This window comes from Leucopleurus acutus, assembly GCF_964270905.1.
Source record: "Leucopleurus acutus genome assembly, chromosome: 19".
Classification (NCBI taxonomy): Eukaryota; Metazoa; Chordata; class Mammalia; order Artiodactyla; family Delphinidae; genus Leucopleurus; species Leucopleurus acutus.
The window spans coordinates 52,057,375-52,070,391 of record NC_139161.1 but is presented as its reverse complement, the minus strand read 5'-3'; the positions used below and the strand labels follow the sequence as shown (position 1 = coordinate 52,070,391).

Here is a 13,017-nt window from a genome sequence, read left to right as displayed (position 1 = left end):
CGAGGCCCCGGGAGGAGCCTTCTACTAGCCTGGGGCTCATTCTAGTTCTCAAGAAATACCGTAGGGGGCCGGCTCTCTCCTCCAACCACCAGTGGCTACCAGTGGGCAAATTTCCCCTCACAGGAGCTTCCTCACACAACTGTCACAACCGTCGCCGCTCCTTCCTCTCAGCTGCCCCTTCCTCTGCCCTCCCCCGCAACTCTCCCTCGTACCCCTCACCACTGCCCCTTCTCCCCGTAGCTTCCCACTCTCCCCGGCATTCCTCCCTTCCTCCCTGGTGCCCTCCCCCGCCAACACACACCTCACGACGCCGACCCTCTCCTCCCTACGCCGACTGACCGGCCACTCCAGCTGAGAAGTTGCCCCGCGTGGCCCTCTCGGGCCGGCGCCTGCACGCGTCGCCTTGGCAACCCCGGGCACGGGCAGCGGGGGGGTGGGGGGGGCGAGTGGCGGGGGCCCGAGCGCGCCGAGCCAGCGTCCTCGGCGCAGACGCAGAGACGCCCTGATCAGCCGCTCCCGGCTAGGCTGCGCTCGCGTCACCCCGGCGGGGAGCCGGGGCAAGAGGGCTGGGGGGCACGGGGAAGCCGCTAAACCTGGCGGGCTGGAGGGGGGGCTGGAGGGGGACGGGAGGCCTGGTCTGAGGACGGGCGGTAAGGACTGGGGCTGGAAACAATGAGTGGCCTCCCGCAGGACACTGAAAAGGCTGGGGCAACCCAAGCGCCAGACCCCGCGCGCGGGTCTGTGAGCTCCATTCCGGGCGAGTCCAGCAGATGGCGCCCGAGGTCCCGTCTGCGAGGCTCACGCGCGCTCTACAAGGCGTTCCAGGATTTCGAGACAGCCGTGGCTGCAGCTGAGTCCGGGGAAAAAACCGGGGCTGGAGCACCCCTGCCCTCCCGCTCGTTCCCCCTTCTTAATTCGGACTGGGGTCTAGGATCGCCGGGCAGCGCTGGGTGGGGGAAGGAGGGAAGAACGGAACTGGAATTTTTGGAATCTGAGGATTGGCTTTGGAAAGCGTCGCTCGTTTTGGGGGGGACAGGAGGCGGGGACTCTCTGGGGAAGGTGACCGGGCCGGGGAGGGGCTCGGCTCTCCATAAGAACAAAGACAGAGTCGTGGGGAAGCGACAGGAGAGGGGTGTGAGAGGAGGGGCAGACGGCAGCCGGTGCTAGGGGGCGCTGCGGGCCGGGGTGCCAGAAGAGGCGCCTGGAAGACTGAGCCGTACCTGGGGCTGGTGGAAGCTTTAGGGAGGCCTGGGAGATGCAGGGAGGAAGCGAGTCAGGGGGATGGGAAGGCACCCTCCCTGCTTCCATCAATAGTGCCTAATTAAGACAAAGCCCGCAGCGAGCCCACTGATTACATTTCCATGAGGAGCTAAATTGATGACATTTTCTTTGCTGGAGGAGAGAAGCTGGCACCTCAGTTCCCCCTTTTCCTGGTTGATGTTCACACCTGACGAGTCTCATTATGCCAGTCTGGCAGGGCAAGGACTGGCAGTCCCTGGTACTCCTGAAGGGCCTGTGGATTAATCCACACCTGAGCCCAGCTCTGACCTCACCATCCTACCTACCCCATTTTTATTTCCAGAATTGACAACCCCTGCCCTTGGCACCCCCCCATTATCCTTCAAGGAGGTTTCTGAGCTCCTGCCCAGCCCACATTCCTGTTGCTGAGGGCAAGGATTGAAGGAGAGAGGGGTCCTGCCACACCCCAAAATCAGCTGCACAGCAAGCAGGGCTAAGTGGGTGATCCTCTAACCAGTTAGGCAGTGGGTGGCAGAGAGGTGACATGATTGGTCAGATCCCCCAGGGAGAAAGTCCCAGAGGAGTGAAGATTTGAGGGGAGGCACAGGATGGGGAGACTTATAGGCGGGGCTCATGGCTCCCTCAGGGAAAGGAATGTTGTGTAGCCCCCACTTCTTTTCTGAACGCCGCCACCCCCACTGGCCTTGGCTGTGCCTAGGAATCCCAGCCCCCTACATTATGCTAAATAGGTAATCAAACATCTTGTTTGCTAATTACTGCTCAATCCGATTAAACGCCACTGAAGCTCATCAACAGAGGTGGAGGTAGGGAGAAGGGATGAAAAGGGGGGCAGCCACAGCTGTGACGGGGGTCTTGTCCCCAGGAGCTCTAGGGGACAGCTAGAGAAGCTGTCTAGGAGCTCTGAGAAACAGCCAGGGTAGCAAGACTCAGTACCCCGCAAAGGAAATGGGCAGAAGGGTTGTATGACAGAACCCTTCATCTCACTGCATCCTCCCGGCCTCAGGCACTCCCCCCTCCCAGAACCTTCATTACTCTCAGAACCCAGGCATCCGGCCATTCCCACAGCTCCCCACACACACCCCTGTCCCAGCTTTAATAAGTTCTGTTCTCTCACTGTCAATATTTGATTTCTCAGAGCCATCTCCACGGAGAGAGGGAGCTCTTCCCTTGCTTCCCCCCTACCTTGGCCCTTTTTTGCCCACCCCAGTCTCTTTGTGCCCCCAACCTTCTCTGAACTAGCTGACTTAATGAAATGATATTAAAGTCTTAAGCAAATCCAAAAGAATGGTTGTTATGGTGAAGGGAGTGGGCAGGACGCCTGGGTCCCTGAGGGGAGCAAGGGCTGAGGAGGGGGGAGAGTGAGCCAGAGGCTAAGGCCTGGAGGCCCCAGTCCCCAAGGGGGAGCAGCAGATTTAGGGTGAGCTGGGGGCTGGCCCTTTGGATTGTGGTGGGAAGTGGGGAATTAGGGCTGGGGGCTAGGAAAAGGTGAGAAGAGGGAGGACGTTTCTGTGGTCCAGGTCTCAGCCTGCTGTCCAGAGCCTCCGTCAGGGATGGAGAGGCCAGCGGGGGGCGCAGAGCCCCTGTGCCAGCAGCCTCCCTGCTGAATGTGCCCGGGGCCGGTCCCGTGAGAACCAGAGTAGATTCCTCTTCAGCCCTGACTCATCCCTCTTCCCCCCGCACCCCCCCCCACGAGTAGACCCCCACAGGTGATTTGTAGTTGATGCCCTCACGATGGTAGCACCGGGAGGAAGTCCATTCCATGACACGAACAGCCGCGAGAGCGTCCAGGAGAGGAGAGAACAGAGGCCAAGAGATGGGGAGCCAAGCACCAACCCCCCTGCCCCCACCCATCCCATCTCACTCCCCTGGGGACCCTGGCCCAGCCCCAGTCCCCTTGGGGTGGTGGGAATGCAAGGACATTTGGCTGGCTGATTGATGAGGGAGGAAGCAGCCACTGGGCACCGAGGCTGCTGTTTGCTGAGCACACAGATTCCTCCCCACTCACCAGCTGCCGCCCCCTGAGGCTGCCGAGTCTCCCCACCACCACCACTAGCCACTTGGATCGGAGGGAGCTGATGCCTGAGTTTCTGATGGCAACTGAGCGAAGTGGGAGAGCCAGGCCGTGGAATGCTTCGATTCCTTCTGGGAATCAGGGGACCCTAGGACCTGGTCCCCTCAGAACTCCCTACAGGACTCCACCTTTGCTGTTGCCTTTCATACATCTCTCCTGTGCTGAGTTTTCACTCCCATTTATTCTGTATCCTTTTCCCTACCCCCACCCAACTCTCTGAGCCCATCCCAGCTAGCCCCCTGCCTCCAGACCAGCCTGCCACATTTCTCCCAGCCTGCCTACAGATCTCTAGGGAAGGGGATGCCCCATGTTTGTGACTCCACTTAGGAAGCTCTGTTTTTCATTCTAACTACATTTCCAGTTGTGATGTCAACCATTTCCCATAAGAAATTCCCACTGCAACCCTTTGCTCTGTTCTCCTTTTCTTAAAATCCTCAACATAGACCACAGACACAAACATACATACCTCAACCTAATTTACATCCTGCTTCTGTTTGGAAGGATGGAAAAGTGTGAGCTTCTGTCTGCAGCACAGCCCCCAGGACAGCCTCCATCCTATGCTGGGTTTACGTTCTGTGGTCCCCAGCTCTCTCAGATCCTTTACTCCCACTCTGCTCTAGACTCTGTACCAGCAGCTGTACCACAGCCCCAAAATCTCAGAGCATTATCCCTGCCCTCCCAGAGCATAAAATTTAGTTGAGGAAAACACAGCTCACATCCACACAAGAAACAAAGGGGACCCCCTCCCGCCCCAGACCTTAAAGTAAATGTTTATATCTTTTTCTATAAAACTGGTGTGTTTGTCTGGAAATGTATTTTGTGTGCTGATTTCTTTGTGTTTATTATAATGAAGTAAAAAAGCATGTTTTTAGGTCAAAAAAAAAAGAAAGAAAGAAAGAAACAAAGGGGAAAAAATGGAAGACGGAGTTAGATCAACTTCCTAAATGTGGATTCTTCCTTGGTCACTTGCTACCCTACACGCTGAGGCTGGGGAAAGACAGGACGCATCTAGAACATGTGTGTGGTTGAGATGTCTTTCTCACTATTCCCAAGCCTGTTGAGATTTCACCTGTATGCTTTGCACTTGCTGTTCCGTCTTTCTGCTCTGCCCTTCCCCATAGTGCCTGCCTTCCATACTCCTCATTATTCAAGGTCCTGAACAAATGTCACCTCTTCAGAGGGACCCTCCTGACCTCCTAACTTAAAGCATCTTCCTGATACTCTCCATCCTCTTCACTCTGTTTTTTTATATCACTTATCACTACCAGAAATATTATTATGTTGTTCCCCACCAAAATGTGGATTTCATGAAAGCGGGGGCTTTGCCTTATTCACCTCATACTACCAGTGCCTGAAATAGTACCTGGAACAAAGCAGACATTTAATATGATGCTGAGTGAATGAATGAATGAATGAATGAATGTCTTCCTGCACCTCTTCTTGCTTTGTTGTACTTGTTGCCCTAGGAGTGTGTTTGTGTGTTTGTACCTAGAAAGCGAATAGGATGGCATGTGTTTTTCTGTGTGGAAGTCACCTGAGCTTTCAAATAGCTCAAAAGATCACTACACATGTGGAAGGCTCTAGATCTTGCATTGTTAATGTCTGGGGAGAGAAGAGTCTATAGATGCCAATTCTCTGAAGGGGTGTGTCCCAGGGTAATGTGCAGAACGTGCTGTTCCTCTCCCCAGCTGTGCATCTGTCCCCAGGTGTCTTCCTGTCTCTCAGCATGTTATGATGTCTCGGTTGCTTTGGTGAGATGTTTGTCTGTCACGGAGACTATTTATCCCCACTTCTCTTCCCTCTCTTCTCTCCACCTGTGCCTCTGGATATACGTGTAGGGGAGCCTTCCTTGGCTCCCTTGCCCCCTTGCACACACAGCCCTGCCCCAGTTGTGGACCCCTCCCTCTCTCAACTGGGCCCTGTTGCTGGGCTCTGGGTTGCCATAGTGACGGTTGCCAAGTCCCTGAGGCTGATAGCCAGCGATGGGGCTGTCGGCTCCATCCACGCGGGAGGCTGAGGGGGGCTTCCCATTGTGTGAAGAAGGGGATGTTGCCATGACAACCAACCCCCACTAAGGGGCAGGAACCAGCCCTTCCACACCCCCTCCAGCCTCCCCACCTCGGGCAGCTCCAGTGTGGGCTTAGAAGGCAGGAGTAAATGCCAGACAGCCCAGCACCTGGCCTCCCAGTTTTCAACTCCCCTCCTACAGTGCCTGCACCTCTCGGGACCCAGGCATCTTGCTCAGACAGGGGGAGGGGCAGGGATCCCACTGGACAGAGGAGGGGCAGGAGGACCCCTTGACCTCCAGGCAGATGGGAGACAGCGGGAGGGGACCTAAAGTCAGGGGAGGGGCAGGCAGGTCAGAGGTTGTGACCCCCACCGACTGGCTGCAGCGATGCTCCTCACTGCTGCTTTTGTGGTTGGAGAATGGGGCTGAGTCTAGGGGACTGGGCATCTGGGTTTTAGGGGGAGAAGAGCCTGGGTTATGGGTACACAGGGAGCCACGGGATAGGCAGCTTGATGCCTGGATCCCTGAGTCTTCTGGGCACAGGAGTGCCTTGGGCAGGAGTGGGAGGGAATAGATTGAACACGTGAGCATGTTTTTTCCACTTTGTTTCCGACCGAGACTTGCCTTGAATCTGATACTTGGTTTAGCAATAGACACTTGGGCTTTCCCCCGTGAGTGAACGCATATTCACAGACATCCCCATTTGGATGTATTGGCAACCCACTGCCACCTGGGTTCCCCTCTCCCTCCCCTGGCAGGGGCCGCTTTCCTCAGCCTCCTCGCCCAGCCCATGACCACACCCCCCTCCGCCAGCAAGGCCCTGTCCACCTCACCCATCCAACACAACCCCCTCCCTACCCCTTGGTTTCATGCAATTCAACACTCAGCTGGAAAGCTGTTCTAATCACCAGTTCTCTGCCCCAATTCACGTCCAGTCATTGTCATCAACTTTTGAAGTTTTTTATTTTTTTTTTGGTTTTTGTTGTTCAAATTTCCCTTTTACAGTAAAACTATTGAGGTGACGGCCATACCCCGCCACCTCCCCCATGGCAATATCAACTTCCTGTTCTCTGGAAGGAGCGATTAGAAAAATCAGGAAGGAGCTGGGAACTACAGCACCAGAGAGATAGCTTGACCTCTGGTGGACAAAGCAACCATCTTGGCTGGTGATTGAGGTGGCCGACGTGGTGCCCAAAGGTAGCTCTGACCTAAAGGAAATGAGCTGGGAGGAAACTGAGGCAACACCCAATTGTGCACTAGTGGGCAGGAAGAGGTATCAGCTGGTCACTATGGAAAGACTGGCTGTTGCTAAGGACCACTGTCAGCTAGACCAGTCAGTAGGCCACCATTTTGGTCACTAAGAAGGGAGCTGCGTTGAGTTTGCAGGGAGTAGGAAATGGAGAATGTGATGAACAAGACAGCCATCCAGGTTACTGGGGACAACACGTGGGTTCTTGGGGTCATCCTGTTGAGTAACAGAGATTATACTGGGATATGGAAAGGGAAGAACAAGACAAATTGAGCCTGCCATGGCAGATGGCAGCCACCTTAGCTGTCCTAAAAGCAGCACAGAGAACAAGGGAAGGGAGATCCTGGCACGTGACACTGAATACTAGGAAGAACCTCAGTCCACCCGATCTTCTTAGAGTAAGTTCCAGCTTCCTCCTGAAATGGGAAGTTCTTCCTGCCCGCCCTTCTCCACAGAGTAAGAACCATCCACCTCCCCCCACCCCCCAGACTAAGCCACTTCCGGTTCCAGCCAGACCACTTCCTATTTCAGAAGTGCTACTTCCTGTCCTGGATGAAGGCACTTCCAGTTCCTGCTGCACTGCTTCCACTTCCCAGGCCACTTCTGTCCAGGCCTGGTCACTTCTTGTCTGGAGCAAGTCACTTCCTGTCCCAAGTGACCCATTCAGCATCAGACCAAGTCCACATGTGTCCTGACTGGTTCATAGCTTGCTATTGGCCCACTGGACAAAACGGGACACTTCTCATGGTAGCTGTCATGACCCAACCATCCCAAATGGCTGGAGTAAGTATGTAGAGGCCCGGGGCAGGGCAGAGGAGGAGGCCCTGCTACCCATGCCCTGAGCTGGGGTGGAGTGCCAGAGCCTTCCCCATAAGGCCCCCATTTTTGGCAGACTGAGGGGAGTGGTTGGTAAGAGAAGTCAGAAGAGGGAGCTGAGGGGAGAAATGCTTTGATGCCCCCACCCTGGAGATGGGAGAGGTACAGGATAAGAAGCCAAGAGGGTAAATAAAAGGAGGTACAGGGAGGAGGATGCTAGGGAAGAGGAACAGACCTAGAGACAGAAGAGAGAGACAGAAAATAAGAGAGAGAGGAGAAAAGAAGAGAAAAACAGTGAGAGGCAGAAAGAGGTGCCGACCAAAAGACAGACTGTTCCCACCCCTAGCTCTCAGTGGGTGAGGCGGACAAGGATCCCTGGGTCATGGTTAGACGAAGAGGCTGAATCTTTGCCCCCTCCCCAGGGGAATAGGACCCAGGAACACAGAGACAGAGAGGGGCACACACAGCCAACCAGAGGGCAGGCGGTCGTTGGGTGGATGTCTTAGGGAATCCTAAAAGTGGAGAAGAGGCGAGAGCCAGGAGGAGCAAAGGAGCTGGGGGGGCAAAGGGGGCCAAGGAGATGCTAGAGGTGTCCCTCAAACCATGAATTAAACTGGAGGAGCACCCCACAAAGGGCTGGATCCAGGAGAGCCAGGTCGGAGGAGCCCTCATACCTTGTAGTAGATGTTTGGAGGGCTCTGGGGGGGCCCATCCTGCACGATGTACACAGGATGCCCATAGTCACCACTCACCTTTTCATAGTGGGGACAGAAGGGGGGGTCTGCAGCCCCACTGCCCCGCAGAGCTATCCCTAGCTCCCCAGGCTCAGCCTCCCTAGGTCCCATCCCGCCTCCACCCCCCAGGCCCAGAGACCCTCCCCTCCCGAAGGAGCCAGGACCAGGGTGGCGACTCTCCGAAGGCTTGGCCCGCCGTCTCCGCCAACACATGGCACCCCCAGCCCCTGCCACGCCCAGCAAGAGCAGCGCCAGCCCCCCTGCTGCCCCGGCCACTGCGGGCATGCTGGGAGGGGGCAGGGGGCCTTCAGCACCCCGGGAGGTTGCATTGCTGGTGGGGTCACCTGGCAGGGAAGGGGTGAAGGAGGAAAGAGGGGGTGGGGCTGAAGGAGCCACCCGGGCATCTGGACACCCATCTTTGCGGGTCCCCATGGGTTTCCCCAGCAGTGCCCAGGCCCTTTGGGGACCCCACTTCCCCTCCCGTCCAAGCCCCACTCGGAATCCAGGTGTGTCCAGCCCTTCAGCTCCATGCCAAGGAGTCCTCCCCCCTTCTCTGACAGCACTGATTGAAGCACTGACTTGGCTAATTAGTTCTGATTGAGTCTTTTCCTCATTTGGCTTCCATTCCCCTCCCACCCTCCCATCCTCTCTTCTCCTCTTTCCTGTATCACTGCCCCCAAAACTGAAGAGGGAGGGAGGGAGAGGGTGAAGCTAGGGCAGCTGGGGTCCGAGAGCAGAGGAGGCTAGGGAAGACAGGAGGCTGGACCCCTGGTTCCTACCTGCTGTGTTCTCCTTCCCAGGCTCCAGGCTGTGGGCCACCCCTCGGTCTTTTTCCATGGGCATTTCAGACACAGGCTTTCGGGGGGCAGCCCCTCCTCGGGGACCTGGAGACGGGGAAGGGCCGAGAGAGGGGCTGAGACAGCAGCCCCCTGACCACGATGGTACTGCCCCTCGGCCCCTAGGAGGTGTGCCCCAGCCCCACTCACTTTGTCCCACTCGAAGAAGCACCTTCATGCCTCTAGTGAGGCACACACCTCCCTGCAAGCTCTCCAGGCCTTCCCGGGTTCCATCCGATGTGGCTGGGAGAGAAGAACCAGAGGGAGAAGTTGGCCCTCCAGAGTCTACACCTATTCTGTCTCCATGCCTGGCCCCAACACCACCCGAGGTGGCTCCAGTGGTCCCCTCCCTCATCTGCCCTCGATCCCAGGAGCACCTCCCCACTCGACCCTGCCCGCTGCCCAGCAGTACCAATTATGTAGTAATCGTGGTGTGAGCGGAACTCGTGGCCCCAGAGGTTAGGGCTATACTCCTGGAACTTGATGGTGAAGCGGAGATCCAGATCTGGCCGGTCACAAGTGAGAAGGAGGTTTGGGGCAGGGGGTGCCTCGCAGCGCCGGCCCTGGGCACCCCCTACCAGATACAGCTTGTAGAACTCGTAATTAGGAGAGGAGTGGGGGCCAGGAGGCCGGGCCCGGGGGCAGAGCAGGTCTAGCCGGTCCCCGATCTGAGGGTAGAGCACGTAACCACCCTCTGCCTGGAACCTATGGGGAGGAGGGCAAGGTAGATAAGGACGAGAGGTGTCAGAGGTCTGGTCCCCAGAGCTTTGCCTCCCTCACCCCACATCCCTGCAGGACAGCCTTTGTCTGAGTGGAGAGTCTGTTCTGACAGAGCAGGCACTAAGGTCTCTGGAAGCTCATGGAAGCAGCAGGAAGCCAGGCTCAGAGGTCTCCTGCCCCTTGGTGTGCCCAAATGCACTCTTCAGCCCGCCCTCACCACATGCACACTGCCATCTCTCGCTCCATCACCGGTCCTGTTGCCATGGCAACAGGATGCCAGTTACCAAGGAGCTGGCCTCTCTGGAACCACACAGCCCACCCCTCCCCGGTGATTTCACTATTCCATGGCAGTCAACCATGGGGGCAGAGCCTCCCCTCCCACAGGCCACCACTGAACTTCAGTGATTTCAGGGCAAAGGGGGCGGGATGGGGGAGGGGGTGTGGAGGGTGATCCAGACCAGTGTCCCAAGTACCCAGGCAATGTAACAGGACACAAATGCCTGGTCTGGCAATGGCCCTAAATGGGGCTAATCGAAACAGCTGCCCCAGACATTTCGCTGCTCAGTACCCCACTTCCCCCAGGTCCCACACTTCTTAGGGAAAGTGCCCTATTGCTTTGGAATTGAAAGAGTTGACTTTTCGACCCACAGTTGACACAAGTCCTCATCTCCCTCAGCCCCGGCAGCCACTGGCCCAGCACAGCCACTACTTGCCGACAGCTGCAGACAGGGTCTCAGAACTTGGTCACAGGGGACTGCTGCTTGGTATCTTCCCAGACTCCCAAATAACCCCCTCCCACCCTGCCCCAACATCCCAAAGAGCTCCCAGAACACCCTAACTCCATTTTCTCAGCTCTATCAGGATAAGCCTAACTTACATCCTCACACTGCTCCTGATACTCCAACTGCATCTGGGAGTTGGTGGGTAGGAGACTGAGAGGGGAAAAGACATTTGAGATTAGACCCCAAGAGATATGGGAGGGAGGCCAGGACAGGAAATGTGAGGGAAGCTGTGAAGTAAAGAGAGGAAGAATAATTACCCTAGTTCTCCTTTAATGAGCATATAATATGTTCAAATACCTTACCTCTAATCTTCATAAAACCTGTAAGGATTGAGGATACAAACTCAGGAAGGTTAAGTGACTTGCCCAAGGCCACACAACAGAAAGCAGCAGAGCTAGGATTAAGACCTAGGATTTGATGAGCTCCAAAGCACACCCTCTTTGCATGGCCTCACACAGCCTCCCCAGGCAATTAGGAAGTTTTCAAAACACAAAACTGTTTTGCTAACGGGGAGTAGGATCTGCATGGAGGCAAGGGACCCAAATGACCTCCCAAGGGTTCTGTCCTACTCTGTGTGGCTTGAAGTTTCATCTGACCCCTGGCCTTTTTTCAGAGCAAAGCAAGCATGCCTCAGAACAGAGGGTCTGATGGAAGAGTTTGCAGCAAAGATGGGGGAGGGGGCAACGGAGTCCTCAGGACTCCAGATGCGAGAGGGAAAGTGGGGGCTTTAGGGGGCTCCAGGCTTCTTCCAGAAAGAAATCTCCAAGCCAGGAAGGCAGGAGAATCTTCTGGTTGGGAAATTGTTCCAAGGACTCACAGACCCTCTGGCTGTGCGCAAGAGTTAGGAGACGGATGTGTGAAGAAGGGTCAAAAAGCCTTGGGGGAGTTGTCCCCAGAGCCCCCAAACTGAGAGCCCTTCCCTCCCATTTCCACCACTGAGTCCCTTCTGGGGAGGGAGGCACCCTGCCCTTCCTCTCAGCGCCTCAGCAGCACCTACTCAGCTGCTCTCCTGAGAGCTGACATTAACCAGGCTCCGTCTAAGCCCAGCCCCCGACACCACACAGGTCTCCCACAAACCCAAATAACCACTCCACTGTCCTCCCGGCTACCCAGGATCTTTCGAATCCTTGCCCCTTGGGGGTCTTTCAAACTCCTGACACATGGTTGTCACCACCCGCATCCAGCTCTGTGCGTGACCCGCGAGTCTGGCTCCCAAGACCACCTCTGTCTGGTTGCCCATCAGCTCACATCCGATCACCAGCACCCTCCCTCCGCCTCCTCCCAGCTCCGAGAACCCAGCCCCCAAAGTCCCTAAGGCTTCCAGACTCCCTGCCCACAGGGTGTGGGGTATCCCCACCCCCCGGGCCGCTCACCTCTTATTCGCCGAATTCCAGTAGACGGGCTCCAGGCTGAGCCCAGACACCAGCCCCAAAAAACCGAGCAGCAGCAGGGCCCCGACTCGCACGCCCCCCGGCCCAGAATGGGGGGCCCCCATGACCCCGCCAAGGCCTGGGGGGCGGGGCACCAACTCCCCCAAAGTCGCTCACCCCTTGGGGTGACTGCCTTGGCCGCCCGGGCTATTCTGCCCCGGCCACCCGGGTGGCTGATGCCCCCCGCTCCCACGCGGACCCGCTTCCTGCTCCACCCGCGTCCCCTCTTCGGAGCGCTCCGCCCGCAGAAGCCCTTCCAGGGGCCGTCTGCAGGCGCCCTGCGCCCCCGGCCCACGCGCCGGCACCCCGGTATTTATGAGCGGGCCTAAGTGGGGGACTGGGGGAGCCGGGGACCGGGCGGGGGCGGCATGGGGCGCCGGGCTAGGGAGCGGGGAAGGGGGCGCCGAGCCGGAGCCCCAGCCTCGCCGGGATTGAGGGCAGCGGGCTAAGGGAGGAAACCAACCAGTCCTGAGCCCAGGAGGGGGGAGTTAAAGGAGAGGCGGGGAGGGGGAGAGGATGGCGGAGGGAAAAACCGGAGCTGGAGCCCGAGTCGGAGCGGGCGATCATGCAGCCCACGCCCCCCACACCTCCCTCACCTCGCGCACCTCCCAGCCCTCACCCCGCCGCTCCGCCTCACTCCCCCGCGCGGTCTCTCACGCCCCCTTTGTCTCTGCAACTCTCCGGCTCTGGCTTAGTTTCTGCCCACCTCCCCTCCTGCCCTCGGATCGCCCGAGCGGTTGGAATCTTCCGCTCCCTCAAATCCAGAAAGGCTCTCGCCCTCTCCACCCCGAGGAAACCAGCCCCTTTCGCTCCCGCAGCCCCCTCCTCCCCCATCCCAAAACAACACCGCTGCTCCGGGGAGGTCTGGAGAGAATAATAATAACCTTGAAGGCTCCGCACTTTACAAAGTGGGCTGAGTTGACCTTCTCGACTACCTGTGTGAAGTGGGAAGGGCAGGGCTTAAGGATCCCCGTGGCAGTGATGAAGAAACTGAGGCTCAGAGAGGCCCCGTGACTTGCCCAAGGTCACACGAGGAATCTGGGATAAAGCCGAAACCAGACCCAGGCTGCTGAACTCCCACTCCTGGGGTCTCTTTTGTCACAGCCTCCTA

At 57.3% G+C, this 13,017-nt stretch overlaps 1 protein-coding gene across 1 annotated transcript; it reads right to left on the bottom strand.

The window, feature by feature from the left end:
* Nucleotides 1-8,072: 8,072 nt before the first annotated feature.
* Nucleotides 8,073-11,971, bottom strand: EFNB3 (ephrin B3; the record flags this gene model as incomplete). Its single annotated transcript, XM_082860649.1, has 5 exons — nt 8,073-8,482; nt 8,918-9,022; nt 9,125-9,217; nt 9,387-9,679; nt 11,850-11,971. The coding sequence occupies 5 exons, from the start codon at nt 11,969-11,971 to the stop codon at nt 8,073-8,075; spliced, it is 1,023 nt and encodes a 340-aa protein (XP_082716775.1).
* Nucleotides 11,972-13,017: the final 1,046 nt, after the last annotated feature.